A 17,170-nucleotide genomic window follows, 5' to 3' on the forward strand; every position below is an offset into this window, starting at 1 on the left:
TTTCAAGGGGGAAATTGAACTCTTACCTTTCCTATTGGCTGTTTTCATATGATGACGTACCCACTGAGAGAGAAGGTGACCTACTTTGCCTGTTAGGGGTATAAGTTTGTTACTGAGTGAGTTTAGAACTGTTAACATTATTTTGCCCATTATTTTTTCTTTTTTTCAGGCTGGGAGAACACAACCCTGCCTAGCTGGAGGAAAACCAGAGAGCATCTGCGAAGAGGCTGGAAGCTTCATTTTGCAAACACACAAGGTGCTGACTGAAGCAATATAGTGTAATGATCATAAGCAGGGCTTTTAGAGTCAAAGTGGTCAAGTTCAAATGCCAGCTCTGCCATTCATTTGCTGTTAGATTTTGGGCTATAGTTCCTAATGCATGAGTAGGGATAATAACAGTACATACCTCATAGGATGGTGTGTGGATGAAATAAGATTAGCACATGTAAAATTAACAAGTGCCTAGAACATGATAAGTGCTCAATAAATGTTATTGTGATTTATTCGCACACATCAATGCCAGTTTATTTAACAATTGGAGACTGGCTACAGGACTGTGATACTCAAAGTAACTTTTTAGTGTTCTTCGTACAATGGGAAAATATGGTGAAGTTCTTCATTTTAAGCAAATTCTAGATTTTAGACAAATCACATAAAGGACCCAGCCAATCCAATTCATGGTCCAGAGACTGGCTATTAAAATAGCCCTAACCCTAACCTAAATCATGATTTCTTTCCCTCCTTTCCTTTCTTTCTGTGATTTAACAAATATTTAGTGAGTACTGTAGGGGGAGAAATTTTTCCCTTCTTCTTTGGCTAGTTTGATAGTTAAATTGAGGGGGAGGGTATAGCTCAAAGTGGTAGAGTGCATGCTTAGCATGCATGAGGTCCTGGGTTCAATTCCCAGTACCTCCTCTAAAAATAAATAAATAAACAAACCTAATTACCCCCACCCCCAAAAAACAAAAAACCATATAAATCAGATTAACAGGAGAAAAACAAATTATTTATGTACATATGGGAATCCCATAAAGATGAAGACTCAAAAAGTAGCCAGGTAGTTGAAGCTTATATAACCTCCTGAGCTAAGTAAAGGGTTAGGGGTCTGGGAATACAAGGGAAGGAAGACCATTCATAGGAAGGCAGAGGAGAGGTCTGGAAAACAAAGGTTGCCCTGTTATGCAGATAAGTTTCTTAAGGTAAAAAGATATCTCTGGTAATAGTCCTCTTCCTGGTACAGGGCCCCTTTCCAATGTAAATTTAGGCAGTTGAGGGGGAGGCAAAGAGCTTTTCCTGAGTCTGCTGGGGTTTTGATTGCCTTTAGCTCAAAATAATTCTCATGCCAAAGTGGCATATTTTGGGTGGCAAAACCTGCTCCCCTTCAGTACCCCTCATGCATTTGGTGCTGTGGATGCCAAGAGGAATGAAATGGATCCTGTTCCTTCAGGATCTCACATGTAAAAGGACAAATGACGGCGCACTTTGGGAAGTTCTATAATTGGACACGCACATGGCTTTGAGAGCCAGAAGACAGAGTGACTAACTCCCCTTTGGTGGTTTAGGAAAGGCTTCACACAGAGGAAGTGGCATTTGAACAACTGCATCTAGACATAGCCATCATTTAATCATTGTGAATTGAATAGGCATTTGGCTAGAAACCCAGCCATATAGTGAGATTGTCCACTAGTTTTTGGGAGCCTGGGTAATTATACTATCACTTATAGCGTGTATGGCAGCCTCATCAGGTTCTAGTCTTGGAGTCACTGCCTTGGAAAGCTGTGTGGTTGTATTGCCTCATAATGAGGCCCTCTGATAATATTTAATATGCTAATAGGAGTACAGAAGCCCAGAATTACCTTTCCAGTTATTTTTAAAGTGATTCCATTAGATTTAATAGTAAGCTAGGTAACCACTTTACTGGATCTCCTGTGGTTCTCAATTGCAGAAAGGAGTTGGCTAGAGAGCAGCTTGGGTTGGGTTATGAAATGATTATGGCTGGAAACCTTTAAATCCTAGCTCACGGTGCCTACGGCCAGTAAGCTCGAAAACACATACGCTGTGTAACCGGCTGGGAAGAGTTTGGGAGGAATACTGCTGTCCGTGTAGCTGTAGTCAGCATGAGACTCTAGGAATAAGATCACCCCTGGATTGCCTTCAAAGACAGCAGAACTGAGGCTGCTGGCATTCAGTACTGACACTGGCACTTTAATTTTTCAATTGTGTCTTCCTCCTTTTCCTTCTCAAACTCAACAAAATCACAGGTCAACATTCTTGTTCCATTTTGCCGATGAAGGGAGGTGAATCTCCCTTTCCCAGATACGTTTTTCACCAAGCAAGGGCTCATATGCCTGCAGTGCAGAAAGCCAAACTCTGACAACAGGTGTTTGCAGCAAAGTAAGAGTTTATTTGCAGGGCATCAAGCAAGGAGAATGAGCAGCTCATGCTCAAAACACCCAGACGCTCCCAATAGCTTTCAGTCAAGGGTTTTTAAAGGCAGTGTTAGGGGTGAGGGTCAAGAGATGTGAGATCAGCTTGTGGACCTTCTTCTGATTGGTTGGTGGTGAGGTAAGAGGATAATGTTTCAGGAATCTCAACCTCCTGGTTCCAACCAGTCTGGGCTCTACGTGCCTGTGGTCAGCCCATAGTCACCATCCTCCACCTGGGTGGGAATCTTAGTTTGTGCAGAACAACTCAAAGATCTCCCTTTGGGAGGAACTAGGAGTCCTGGGACTCTATTGTCTTAATCAGTAACTGCTTGGGTCAGCTCTTGGAACTCAGGGAAGGCCTAGGAGACTAAAGCCTTTTTCTACAGATGACAAGTTGGGGGAGGGAGGACGTGAAAAGGGTTTTGTACCCAGGAGGGCCCTGCAGGGTTCTGCTCAGTTTCCTCCCTTCTCTTTAACACTCCTCAACTTGAGGGAACAGGTGTGAGGCAAGAAAGGGAATCAAGTTTTGGATAGAGAGGTTGATCATAAACTTGGCAGAGGAACTCGATTTTGAGGGGACTTGGTTTACGTTCTCCAACAAGCAACTAATTGAATAGCTAGAGGAATAAAAATGTCATATAAATGAATTTGCAGCACGGCACCCAAAGGCTACTCCTTTAAAACCATGGCTTTTCAAGTCCTAAGGAGGAACATTTAGTGTTTCCATGTCCTTCTTTTAATTGTGGCCGGGTTACTGTAATGTTTCCTAAAAATTATCATCAGTTGACCAGAAGAGTCAACCACAGAATGCTTCTGCCCGGATTTACCGAAATTCATTTTGTATTTTGTGCTGATCAGCTTGTTTATGCAAACAGCGGCCTGGTCCTGATTGTACAGAGCCTGGTCCCCTTGGAAGCAGTCATGTGACCACAGCCCATTACTTGAGTGCATCCCTTCATCTCTTAGCCAGGAACAGGGCAGGGTTGGGCAGACAGCTGCAGCTTACGGGCCAGCCCAGCCTCTCCCGGATCCACAGCTTTCAGTTCACCTTCCAGGCTGAAAGGCAAAGCCTGTTCCAGTTACTTCTTTGTGTGTATGCGTGTGTATTTATTTTTTTATTTAAACAAGGGTTCTGCCTGCAGAGAGCTGCAGAGATATGAGATGTGTGGAGTGCGTGAGTGTGTGTGTGTAGGGGGGATGCTCCAGAGAGAACTGGAATTGTACCTCTTTTCTTTCAGACCTCTGCATCCCTCATAGAGAAGTTTTTTCTTGGTTTTCTTTCTCTTGAAACACCTAGGGTGAAGATAAACCTCTACATAGGCCAAGCAGAAGAAACAGGTAATATGTTTGTTTGTTCTTAGGTATTCTGGGCAAGCAGATGTCTACATTATAACATATATTGTGTAGCAACAGAACAAGGAATGTACACTCCTTGGAGTTTATTTTATTGCTTTGCAATTTCTTGGAATGATTTTTCTTAAAAATGCTGATTGCAAGTCAGTTGTCATCATCTTAAAAAGGTATACAGATGACTTTGCAATCTGAAGGGTCGTAGCCTATTTCAAAAGAACTTGATACTTGGGAAAACTCTGTGGTCAATTTGGTGAGAGCTAGAAAATGAGGGAAGGGGTGCTTTGAGAAACCCTTCTAGGACCCTCATGGGGCGTTCCCCACTATACGACTTCATGTTTAGAAATCTTCCTTTAGTTTCCTTGGTCTCTTGTTATCACAGAGGACCATAGGATTTCCATCTATCTGGAAGAAAGGGAAACAAAATTCCTTGCAATGTTCAAGAATTCTCTTTAGTGATTTAGAGCTCCCATAGATTGATCCAATTGGATCCTGAAACCAAGGCTCAGCTAACCTTTTGGTGGACAGAGATTTTTGTTCTTTAAGCTTTAAATAGAATGGATCTTCAGTTCTGCCACTGATCAGCTGTGCCGTGGTGTATGATATTTAATTTCTCAGTCTCAGTTTCTTCATCTGTAATATGGGAGTGATGATACTCCCTTTATGGTTGCTCTGCAGGTTAACTGGAATAATAGAAGCATTAAGTACCCACTGTGCTGGGTAAATAGTCCCTTAATGAGTAGCAGTGATTTTCAGCTGTGATTATTATTACTGAAAAGCATTTTTTCAGATCTTAGGGCTCTCAGGGGAAAAGAATCCATTTCTTTGTGAATCTATCGGTAATTATCCCAGAGCTGGTAGACACCCACGGGGTTTAGTCTCTGGGAGGCCCCAGACAATGCATTCTTGAGGAAGAGATTTGAACAAACACAAGTTTTGTTTCAACACTTGTACCACAATGGGTACCCACCCGTGCATGGCTCCTCCTAACTCATCAGCTAAGAAGAATTGCTCTTTGTTCCAGTCGGTTTTTTCCACCACTGATCTTCTCATTAGTCTTCTGTACAAGTCTGTAAGGTGTATGTGTTATTATCCCTGTTTTCTTATAAGAAAACTGAGGTGCAGAGGAATTAATTATTAGCTAAGAAGAATTTAAGTTCCGGTTTGTCTGACTTCTAAACCCCAGGCTCCACTGGGCTAGCATTAGACAGGAACAAAATATGTTCTTGAGATGCTTTACCTCAAAAGGTAGGCTATTTGGGAAACAGTAGACACCATAGCTCTTTCTTTGAGATTCATGTTAGAGATGCATATTAACATCCAGAAGTCTCCGAGGAATCCTGCAGTAAAGAAACCTGTTTAATCCTGCTTCTCCTGAACTTATTTGATGGTGGGACTTTTTTTCCCCTAGAATCAGAAACCACGTAGAAGTATTCCACAGACACACTTTGGAAAACCTGGCACTACACCAAGCTGCCTCCTGATTACAGTCTTGTCTGATACAGCAGATACCCTCAGATACCTACTGGTGGTCAGTATCGTTTCTTCCTTTTTCTTACCCTTTCATGGACCCAGGAATAATCACCAGCTTACTCCTACAGACCTCCCCTTATTCATTTAAGACCCCAGACGCAAGCAAATGCTGCAGTGTTCTACTGGAAAGGTAGTGGTAGAAGGGGCCTCTCTAGAGTGGTTGGCCAGGGACTTCTCTACCCCACTCTATGCCTCTTAGTTATGCTTAGGCCACAGACATCAGGCTGTAGAACCCCTTTTTCAATGAATACAAAGGGAATGCAGAAGGATGAGCCTGAAGATGTATGTGCCCTCCATGCTTGTGTTTCCCAGTCCAAGGTGGAAGAATTAGGCCTGCCTGCCGAACTCCTACTTTGGGGGCTGGGCTGTGGTGCCATTTGAAGGACTGTGGGTTCTGGATTTGGGTTCCTCAGGGCCAGAGCTAGATAGAGTACATATTTCTTACAAGAGTCAGCATCTCTAGGAAAAATTGAGCTTCTAGCATGGGAAACCACACAATTCACATCTAGAATGCCAGAGGCGGAGCGGAATCAAGGTCAAGGTAGCTGAGCCATGGTGTGGGCGTTCAATAGAGATGCACGTTGAAATAAAATCAAGAATGAATAAGAACAACTCTGAGAGGCTGGGCTAGCACTTGGAGGGTGCTTGGTTGTCAAGGTTGGGTTGGCTCTAACGGCCATCTTTTGTGCTTTCCTTGTATTTTCACCTTGGGAAATAAAAAGTGGTTAAGATGAAAAGAACTGAACAACATCAAACAGTCCTACCCTTCAGTTCTCCCCACCCCCACCACCCCTCTGCTGCTCAAACCACACCCCTCCCCAACATGCACAGTAAAAGCCTTTTAGCAGAAGCCTCAGAAGAGTCTCCTTTTGCAGATTATAAGTGAATGATGAGTCACTATTTTATGTTTATGCTTTAAAACCATCCTTGGCCTGTGTTGGTAGGGGCAGCAGCACTGAGCAAGTTTCAGGCTGTTTTTTTTGCCAAGATCCACCTTTTCAGTGGTTTATGTCACTGACTAAGGTATGCTTGGTCTCTGTGAATGCTGCAGAAACTCCCCACCTCTTGAGCTGAAGAACCCCTTTCAGGCCCCAGGAAACCATTTCTTCAGAAGCTTCTTTAGCACACCAAGTGCTTATCAAGTGCTGACAGAGGGCAGGGAGTGGAAGAAGCTTAGATTGTCCCAAATCATGAAAAATCCCCAAATAATTTTTATCAGCTTTGCACCACCTAGAGATGTCCTCAAAGGCACATACACTGCTTACAAACGTGAGTCCCTCTCTGCCTTTAAGTGAGTGACTGTAGTCCAGGTTGGGCAGTGTTGGGGTAGTAAGTGGCACTTGGCCTTACCCAGTTCTTGTTTTGGTGAGAATTAAAATGAGCTGACTCTTTTTGGTTTTGTTTTGTTTTACCTGTTACCTGAGGGAGGGAAACATTAAAAAAAAAACTTGTTTAATAATTATTATTTAATGATGTAAAAATTCTAAAACAAATGATTTTTTTTTATAACAACCCAAGAATTCTAGAACAAGTCTCATTTCTTTCCATCATGATTTTAAAATTTTCTTTAGAAATGGATATATAAGTGCTACCCATTTTCTGGTTTAATAAAAGGCTTTTGTGTAGTCAAATATGTATCTGTGCACAAAATGATGGACTAATAATGACTTTTATCATTAATTATTTAAAGGATTCAGGCTCAGAAATATTCATTCACTCATTTGTCATTTGTCAAACACCTGCTGTGTGAAAGGCACTGTGTAGGTGCCAGAGATTCAAGGAGTGTTTAGAAAAAAGGTACCCATAGACCTTACAATCTAGCAGAAATATATTCAAGTTTGACACTTTTTAGTTCCTAGTGAATCTTTTATATAGACCTTTGTTTGTTGTGTAATGAATTAACTGAGGGTGGCTGGGAACCAAATGCCTTTGGAGAGAGACTGCCTTTTTTTTTTCCTAGAAAAAAAATTGAGATTGAAATATATCACTTCATCTTGTTGAACTGGTGTTGCCTACTCAATGCACAACTCTTAAGTATTCATAGAAAGGGGTAGAAAAAAATAGCATAAAGATGGACGCAAAGCCCAAGGGAGATATGGAGAGCAGTGTTTCTCAAACTGAGATATGGGGAGTGCTTGTGTCAAAGTCCCATGAAGGGTGCACTTCTAATTCCAGATTCCCAGGCCCCCTGAATGCTTGAATCCAAGTATTGGTGATAAGGCCTGGGAGTCTGCATTTTAAAATAATCTCTCCTGGTAAGTTTTGTGATACTCATATATGAGAGCCTGGATCTAGGCACTTGGAGAAAGTCACCAGGACCAAATGAACTACTTCAAAGGGCGATGAAGAACCAGCAGACGTGTTCTCATAGGCACTGCAGATAACCTTTGAGAAATTTCTGAGAATGAAGAGAAGGCAGGCCATAGGTAAATAGTGCCCTGGTTTCAAAAGTGAAAAAAGAGTAGATGCTAGAAGACACTGCCTTATAAGCCTGACATGACCTCTGGAAAAAATCTGTTCCAAACAGATGGAGTCAAAGCATTTAGACAAAAGTGTGATGATTGATAGGCATCGTCATGGGTTCGCTAGAACAATGTCTCTATTAGAGAATGTCAAACTTTGCTGTACATTAGAATCACCTGGGGACCTTTAAAAACTCTTACTATCCAGCCCCCACCCAATATCAATTACATCAGAATCTCTGGGGATGGCACCCAGGCATCTCTATTTTTTAAATCCCCACAGACCCTAATTTGTTGAGGTGCTGTCTGAGCATTGAGTTTTAAAAGCTCCCCGGATGATGCTAATTTGCAACAAAGTTTGACAACCAATTTGTCTATATGATATTAGGCAAGTTGCTTAGCTTTCTTGCGCTTTATGTGAAGTCTAGGTAATTTTATAGGTCTCTCTCATTTTAAACTTCTATGATTCTGTCATTGAAAATAATGCCAAACTGACTTCCTTCCTTCCTTCTTCTCCTCTTTCTCTTCCGCTGCTGCTGCTGCTGCTGCTGAGATAGTCTGGAATGTCAAGGTGTCAAATTATATATCTTAATTTCATTAAAATATTTAGGGAAACTTCCTAGGATGTCTCATAAATAACTGGATAGTTATTATGGTGGGTGAATTTGCCGCCTAACTGAAGAACTATGCTCAGAGAGTGTGAATATAATGGATCTGTGGTAACCTTGGAGAATGGTCTAGGGTGGAATGCCACAAGGCTTTTCTGCTTTTGGAGCTGACCCTGTTAACATTTTTTATCCACGATGTAGTTAAGAAAGATAAATGCCTATCAAATTTGGAAATAACCCAAAGTTTAAGAGTGTTAATTAATTTAATACATAAAGAATCAAGTCTAGGTCTGATCAGAATGTCTGTTTATTAAGGTTATTGTTGTTTAGAAAGGTTTTCCATAATTCAGATATTTTGCTTATTTTATTTTGCCCTTTTCTTTAGTTGAGCCATAATTTTGAAGGTTTTAGTGTAGTACTAATGGAAAAATAGGCATGCCTGGCAGAGTCTGAAGTCAGTTGTTCTCTGACTTTGTCACTATCAAGAAGTACAAATAGATTAGATCAGGCTGGTTTGGAGAATCATGAAATGAAAGAAACATCACCTAAAGAAAGGCATGAGGTGGGATTACTACAGAAAGGAATTTTGTTGAAAACTCCCATGGAGTGACTGTGGAATAACCAGTGTAGCAGTTCCAGCTAACCCATTGGAAGGCCTGGTGAGTGTGAGGGCATACTTCGGAGGGGCCTCAGGAGTGCCTCGATAGCTTGTTTGAAAAGGGCATTCCTTGAATTCTGATGCCTTAGTCTTTGGAGTGGCCTTGAGCCTTTTAAAAAAAATTTTGAACAACTACCTAGACTGATTCTGAGAAATAGTGTGGAAGAACTCATTTTGATTTGAATTTTGGCATAGCTGTATAAATATGTTGTTATTGTCTCATAGGCATTCTCCAGTGTGTGTTTTTAAAAGCCCAGATAGACTTAATTATTTTGAGCTTAAAACCAAAACCATTAAATTATGTCAAACCCTTCATATCCCATTCCCTATATTTCAATTAGAAAGTTGTACACTCTTACTTTTTTTTTCATTTTTAATGCTTTGTTTTTGTTTATTTTTATATTAAAGAGTTCTCAGCTTTATTGGGTATAGGATTTAATGCTTTATTTTATAAAGCATTGATTTGACCTAGACATGGGGAAAATATAATTTATGTGTTGCAGAAAAGCCATCTATAGCTGCTCTGTTGCTGCTGCTGTGTTTTGGAAAATAAACCAGGATTAGATTATGTCTGATCACTTTCCACATCACATGATGAACAGCAGTTGAGAAGAAGCATAAAATGAATCCTGCTGAGCGGCTCTTAGATACCTTGTTGTTAACGGGTGCTCTCCTCCCTCCCTCGTGTGTCTGCCTCATCAGGATCTATGACTGAAGCGGATCAGCCAGGAAGGGCTCCTCGCAGCATAAAGGAAAGCACTTTTCACACTGTTTTAGAATGAGAAGTTGAATTCATAAGCACACATAATTTAGAAGACATGGGCTGTGGTACTTCAACAACTGCAACGAAAGACAAGAAATCTGAGAAAGGTGAGTGCTAGAAGTGTGCCTGTCTTCCTGGATAAAAGGGGAGAGTGAGCTGGGTTTACCCTCTGCCCCACCCCCCACCCCCTTCTCACTTACACAGTTCTCCAGCTGCCCAGAGAGATTTTGCAGGAGGCATCCTCATTTGAACTGAAGGTTAAATATTGGGATAGAGTAGGAAACTACCTTTAGGAAGATGTAGCTTTGAATTTATGATGTACCATAAAGTATTATCCAAGAGATATTTTATATTTGATTTGATTTCAGTTGAAAATGTACCAATATAAAATCTCAATTTAAAACTCAGTGGCAGGGAACAAGAAAGCCTCGCTGTAAATTTATATCTGTTTATTCAGTATGCTTATAAATAGCTATATCCATACCTACGTGACATTTGGTAGCACCATTGAATTTTTGTTAGATTTTATAACTCAATGATCAGATTACTGTTTATAGCTATTCAAACAGAACTTCATGAAATTTGCTTCATGTTTTTAGACTATTCTAGGCAGAATTTGGGAAATCCTAGATCATCTGCTTCCCAAAATGTGTGCTGTTTCTAAATAGATGACTTGCCCCCCACTACCCCCATATAATTAGAGTCCAGTGTTTCCTTTGTTTATTTGCTACTGAGCTTTTCTCAGAGATACTAGAATCTAGTTGAAACTCACTTGAGTGTTTAAGGAACTTAGTCTCCACATACAAATTAAACCAAAAATAAACAAGCTGGGATGATTATGTGAGTAACTTACTGTGAAACTCCATTCCTTTGTTATCTAGCTTATAGATAATTTTCTCAATTTCTATTTTCACATCTTGGTTTTGGAAGTTTACCTAGGCTTAAGATGTAGAGTTTAGGATGCAGAGTATTTGATTCTAATTTGTGTGGGATATTTTCCTTTGAGATTCAGATACTGGTCTTGCTCCCAGCTGATTTGTGCCGGTGAGTTAGCAAGTTAATCTCTGACAGTGGGGCAACGGGAGATGCATTCACTCTCAGATCTAAGCATGTCATGAAATAAATCTTTCAAAGCTCCAACTGAACTAATTCCATGGTAGTAATTTATTATGAGGGTAAAGAGAGTAATTCTCTTTTTATATCTAAGATTACTCAGAGTTTTAAAATTTTAATCAAGTTTCTTTAGGTTAAAAAAAAAAGCCAAGACCAACTTGTAAATCCTCTCTTTTTGAAATACTTTTCGACTTTTAAAATGTTGCATGTAAATGGAATTATTAACTTCAAATTTTGGACTGCTTTTTCTTTTAAATAATTTATTGAGGTGAAATTCAGGTAACACAGAATTAACCACTTTAAAAGGAACAATTCAGTGGCATTTGGTACATTCACAAAGTTGTGTAACCATCACTTCTGTCTAGTTCCAGACCATTTCCATCACTCCAAAGTGAACTGATCTATTAAGCACTTTCTTCCTATTTCCCTCTTCCCCCAGCCCCTGGAAACCATCAATCTATGTTCTTTTTCTATGAATTTACCTGTTCTGGACATGTCATATAAATAGACTGACAAAATGTTACCCTTTGTGTCTGGCTTCTTTCACTTAGCATAATGTTTTTGAGGTTCATCCATGATATGGCATCTATGAGTACTTCTTCCCTTTCTGAGGCTGGATATTATTTCATCGTATGTATATATCACATTTTGTTTATCCAGTCACTTGTTGATGGACATTTGGGTTGTTTCTACCTGTTTGGCTATTGTGAATGGTGCTACTATAAACATGAGTGGATATGTACTTATTTGAGTGCCTGTTTTCAATTCTTTTGGGTTTATACCTAGTAGTGGGATTTCAGGGTCATATGGTAAGTCTATGCTTACCTTTTTGAGGAAATGCCAAATTCTTTTCCTAGATCACTTTTTGAAAAAGGCAGCTTTATTGAGATATAATTCACATACTACATAATTCACCAGTTTAAAGTGATTCAGTGATTTTTTTTATATTCATAGAGCCATACAACCATCACTGCAATCAATTTTAGAATATTTTCATCCCCGCCCCTGCTCCAAAAACCATTAATAGGCGCTCCCCTACCCTACACCTCCCCAGCCCTAGGCAATCACAAATCTACTTTCTGTCTCTATAGATTTGGACTATTCTGGACATTTCATATAAATGTAATCAGACAATATGGAGTCTTTTGTGTCTGACTTCTTTTATTGAGCATAATATTTTGAAGTTCATTCATATTGTGTCATGAATCAGAACTTCATTCCTTTTTATTGCTGAATAATATTCCGTTGTATGAATATGTTACATTGTATTCATGCATTCATCAACTGATGGGCATTTGGATCGTTTCTACTTTTTTACTATTGTGAGCAATGCTACTATGAACATTCATGTACAAATTATTGTGTAAACACATGTTTTCAGCTCTCTTGGGTATATGCCTATGAGTAGAATTGCTGGGTCACATGGTAGCTCAGTTTAACATTTTGAGAAATTTCCAAACTGTTTTCCCAAGTGGCTGCACTATTTTACATTCTCACCAGCAATGTATGAAGGTTCTTATTTCTCCATATCCTTGGCAACACTTGTTATTGTCTTTCCTTTTCATTATACCTATCCTAGTGGGTATGAAGTGGTATCTCATTAGGGTTTCCATTTGCATTTCCCTAATAACTAAGAATATTAAGGATCTTTTCGTGTGTTTTATTAGCCATTTGTAGATCTTTTTTGGAGAAATGTCTTTTCAGATCATTTGCTGATTTTTAAATTGAGTTATTTATTTTTATATTATTTTTTGTAAGTGTGATTTTTATATTCTAGTTGCAAGTTCCTTATCAAATATATGATTTGCAAATATTTTCTCCGATTCAATGGGTTGTCTTCTCACTTTCTTGATGATGTCCTTTGAAGCACAAAGGCTTTAATTTTGATGAAGTCCAATTTCTTTTTTCTTTAGTTGCTTGTACTTTTGGACCAAATCCAAGGTTATTTGTGCTATGTTTTCTTCTAAGAATTTTATTTTTACCTCTTACATTTAGTTCTTGATCAATTTTGAGTTAATTTTCATATATGGTATGAGGTAGGGATATAAATTTATCCTTTGCATGTGAATATCCAGTTGTTCCAGCACCATTTGTTGAAAAGACTATTCTCAATCAATTTGGGAAATATTGCTGTCTCAACAGTTAAATCATCTGATTCATGAACATGGGTATCTTTCCACTTATTTAGGTCTTCTTTAATATCTTTTAACAGTGTTTAATATCTTTTATAGTGTTCAGTTTTACTCTTCTTTTGTAGAATTTAGCCCAAATATTTTATTCTTTTTGATGCTATTGTAAGTGAAATTGTTTTCTTAATTTCATTTTTGGGTTGTCCATTGCAAGTGTATGGAAAAGCAATTGATTTTTGTGTATTGCTCTTGTATCCTGAGACTTTGCTGAACTCATTTCTTAGCTCTAATACATTTTTAGTGTATTCTTTAGGATTTTCTGTTTATAAATCGTGTCATCTGAAAATAGAAGTAGTTTTCCTTCTTCCTTTCTATTCTGTGCCTTTTATTTCACTTTCTTGCCAAATTATCCTGGCTAGAATCTCTGTTACTATTGAATAGAAATGTGAGAGTAGGCTTCCTTGTCTTGTTTTTGATCTTAGAGGGAAAGCATTCAGTCTTTCACCTTAAAGTATGATATTAGCTGTGGCTTTTTTGTAGATGCTCTTTATTGGGTTGAGAAAGTTCATTCCTATTCGTAGTTTATTAATTTTTTAAATTAAAAAGTGGTATCTATTTTTGTTAAATGTCTTATCTGCATGCATGGAAATGATCATGTAGTTTTCCTTTATTCTATGATATAGTATACATTAATTGAATTTCAGATATTAAACCAACTTTGTATTCCTGGGATAAATCCCCACTTGATCATGGTGTACAATCCTTTTTATATGTTGCTGGATTCAATTTGCTAGTATTTTGTTTAGGATTTTTGCATATATATTCATAAGAGATATTGGTCTATATTTTTCTTTTTCCTGTGATGTCTTTGTCTGGATTTGATATCAGAGTAGTACTAGCCTTATAGAATGAGTTGGAAAGTATTCTCTCTCTTCCACCTTTTAAAAGAGTTGTGAAGAATTGGTATTAATTCTTTTAATGTTTGGTAGAATTTGTCAGTGAAGCTACCTGGGCATGGGCCTTTCTTACTGGGTATTTTTTTGATTACTTATTTTACTCTTGTTATAGGTCTATTCAGATTTTCTATTTCTTCTTGAGTCATTTTCAGTAGTTTGTGTCCTTTTAAGAATTTGTCCATTTCATCTAAGTTATTTAATTTATTAGCACATGTTCAGAGTATTCCCTTATAATTTTTTGTGTTCTTCCATTATCTCTTGTTGAACATATCAATCAATGTTTATTACAATTTCATAATAATAAATCTGCTGAAAACTAATACAATGTGTTTACTTATATTTACCATAAAGTTTTTCCCATTTAGAAATATTGTAAAATACAGTAAAGCAGTTGGACATAATTAATAATTGCTCATTATTCTACTACCCAGTTTTTTTTGGTATGTGTATATTTTTGTATCAAAAATTGGTACGTGTATATTTTTGATCATCCTAAAAATTAGTTTTTTATAGCCTTGCTTTTGGCACTAAGACATTGATATATAAACATTTCTCAAGTTGTTATAAATGTTTTATAAACATCATTTTAGCCATTACTAAATGTGCCATTAGTGGATAGACCATAATATAATTATTCCTCTAATATAAGACATTTTCTTTTTATTAATGTAAATAACACATTGAAGAATTTCTTCGTGTAAAATTTTTTCCTCATTTTGGATTATTCCCACATTCAGGTGATTAGACATGAAATTTCTGTATCAAGGGCTATGTATAAGGTCTTGATAGAAAATAATAGTTATTATTTCCTTATTACTAACTATATTCCAGAGAGTATCCAAAATATTCTACATATATTTTATTTAATCCTTACAATAAACCTGAAGAAAGTGCTATTATTGTTATTTGTATTGTTGAAGAAGCTTGTGCTCAGTGAGGTAAATACTTGTCAAGGTCATATAACTAATAACTGCCAGAGATTTGAACCCAAACTGGGATTTGATCCCATAGGGTTCTGACTACAGTGTTTTTTTGCCATCAACCATTACACCCTTTTATGGCACCTTTCAAACTTGCTGTTCTTGGAAACTAGCTTTAATGAAATGTACTTATATAAAGTCCCTTTTATTTGTGTAGTGCTTTTATAGTTGGACAGACCCTTTCATATACATTTGATCTTCATGATCTGTGAAGGATTGTTCTGTTTGCAGAAATGGAAACTGAGGCTTTGAAAGGCAAAGTGACTTGCTTAAGAACATACAGCTAGTAAATGGCAGAGCCAGACCTAGAGCTTGCTTCTTGTTTCTCATGGTCGGAATAGTCTGAAGGGTTTTTCCCTCTCTTGGTCATTTGGCCCCACTACAGCACTCTGCCTCTGGAGTATAATGGCATTTTTGAGGAAGAGTAGCTTACATATAAAATTGAGGCTGTCCCTTGCTTGTGGGCTGTCCACGTTCCATGTAGAAAAGTATCATAGTTGTTTTATTATTTTTATTATTATTGTTATAGTGCTTCTTTTGTGATATGCAACAGACAAGAGAACAACAACATCAGTCATTTATTGAATGCCTACTACATTTATTATTTCTGCTTCTTGCCAGAACTCTGAGAGGAGGCTTTGATTAGTTTCTTTTTGTATATGAAGAAATTGAGACTTAGATTAAAGAGCTGTCCAAAGTCATGTACCAGTTAGTGGCTGAGCCTGAATTGGTACCAGCTCTGACAGATTCCAAAGTTCATGCTCCTTTTGATATGCTGCCCTGACTTGTAAAACTGGAACTTATCCAAAAACTAGAAATTAAACTTTGTAATTTCCTTCTCCTGAATGTCACTTTACACTTAAAATTTTATATCAGTGGGTTTTAAATTAATAATCTATTGCCTTTTTTTTTTCTCTGTAGAGCACTTTGAGAACACTATATATTTTTTTATTTCTTCCCTTGAGTCCACTTAGAAATACATTTAGTCATTTTCTCTAAGTGCTGAGAATCCTACAAAGGCAATCTAGCATTTTTGGCTTTGAAGTTTTATGCTTTAAGCTATGACAAATGGAAATTTTCTCTAATGGAGATTGTTCTTTTAAAAAATATTTGTTCCCTATTTTTACTTAAAAATTTAAAAATACTAAACAGCAATCTGTTAAAAAACAAAATTCAACATAGCAAGTTTGAAGATCTAATTGGCTTTATTGAATGATTCACGAATCAGGCAGCATTCCATCTAGAAAATAGAAAGGAGCTCCAAAAAAACTGCAGAAAAGGAGAGGTTTTTAAAGGCAAAAAGGGAGTGGGACAATGAAGTCATAAACAGAAAGGATTATTTCAGGCAAGGTCATGTTCCCTTAAGGGAAGACTGGGGTCTGTCTATCTGGATTGCTTCACTAGTGCTGGCCAGGAAATTCCAGACTAGTTAAGATTACATTCCTGGGAGAGGATGAAACTACAGTTAGATTAGGTATTGTCTTGGTTTGTTGACATGGGGCTTAGCACAAGTGGCTCCTTTTTGGGCCTGTTGTCTCTTTTTTAACAATTCCTCCCTTTTCATCAGACTGTCAGCCTGAGATATATGATAAAAATGTAAGGCATTAGTGCCACTCCCAGCTACTGCTCTTGAGTTCTTGCAGTTTTCATTGGTCATTTGTGTGCTGTTCACAGGTCATGATGTTATTTGCTTAATCTTTGTGATATGCACTGGCCACAACTTGACTTTCACAGTTTTTAAGTCAGTCATTTTCTATATTCCTTTTCTGATGTTCTAGTGTTAGGGAGATCATCTGCTTGGTGGTGAGTGGCTGCAATCACACATTTAAAGCTTTTGAGAGAATACAGTGTACCAAAGAGACTACTGTTATTATGATAAGCAGGATAATTCCCAGTGTTTGGAGTATACTTCAAAACCATGGTCCTTAAGACCCAAACCAGTCAAAATCAAATACAGCAAAGAAAAACCCTGTTGAAAGAGTCACCTTTTTAAGTTGCTTTTCAGTGATCTTATGTAGCTGAGTTTCAACTTCCCCAGAAATGTTAATACAGGTGCAGCAGATGGTGTTGGCCACAGCAGACACCTCCTTACAAAGCTAAAAGATAATCAAATTATCCAATTATCAAGAACAACTTTGGCCAGAGAGTCTAAGGATTTTCACTGGGCAGCTATTGCTTTAGCAACAAATTCT

General features: G+C 37.9%; 1 protein-coding gene across 9 annotated transcripts in view; it reads left to right on the top strand.

Moving 5' to 3' along the window:
- The window catches only part of PPEF1 (protein phosphatase with EF-hand domain 1), a 126,940-nt gene that overhangs the window by 20,125 nt on the left and 89,645 nt on the right, over positions 1 to 17,170 (top strand). For 4 of the 9 annotated variants that reach the window (XM_074358953.1, XM_074358946.1, XM_074358947.1 and 1 more), the window contains 4 exons: positions 170 to 256; positions 3,724 to 3,764; positions 5,188 to 5,307; positions 9,740 to 9,907. In XM_074358953.1, coding sequence (XP_074215054.1) covers positions 9,856 to 9,907 — 52 coding nt within the window. In that variant the 5' untranslated portion in view covers positions 170 to 256; positions 3,724 to 3,764; positions 5,188 to 5,307; positions 9,740 to 9,855. Of the gene's footprint in view, positions 1 to 169; positions 257 to 3,664; positions 3,765 to 5,187; positions 5,308 to 9,739; positions 9,908 to 17,170 lie in introns of all 9 variants that reach the window. The other 5 variants (XM_074358949.1, XM_074358950.1, XM_074358951.1 and 2 more) reach the window with 3 other exon arrangements.

The sequence above is a fragment of the Camelus bactrianus genome, chromosome X (assembly GCF_048773025.1).
Source record: "Camelus bactrianus isolate YW-2024 breed Bactrian camel chromosome X, ASM4877302v1, whole genome shotgun sequence".
Classification (NCBI taxonomy): domain Eukaryota; kingdom Metazoa; phylum Chordata; class Mammalia; order Artiodactyla; family Camelidae; genus Camelus; species Camelus bactrianus.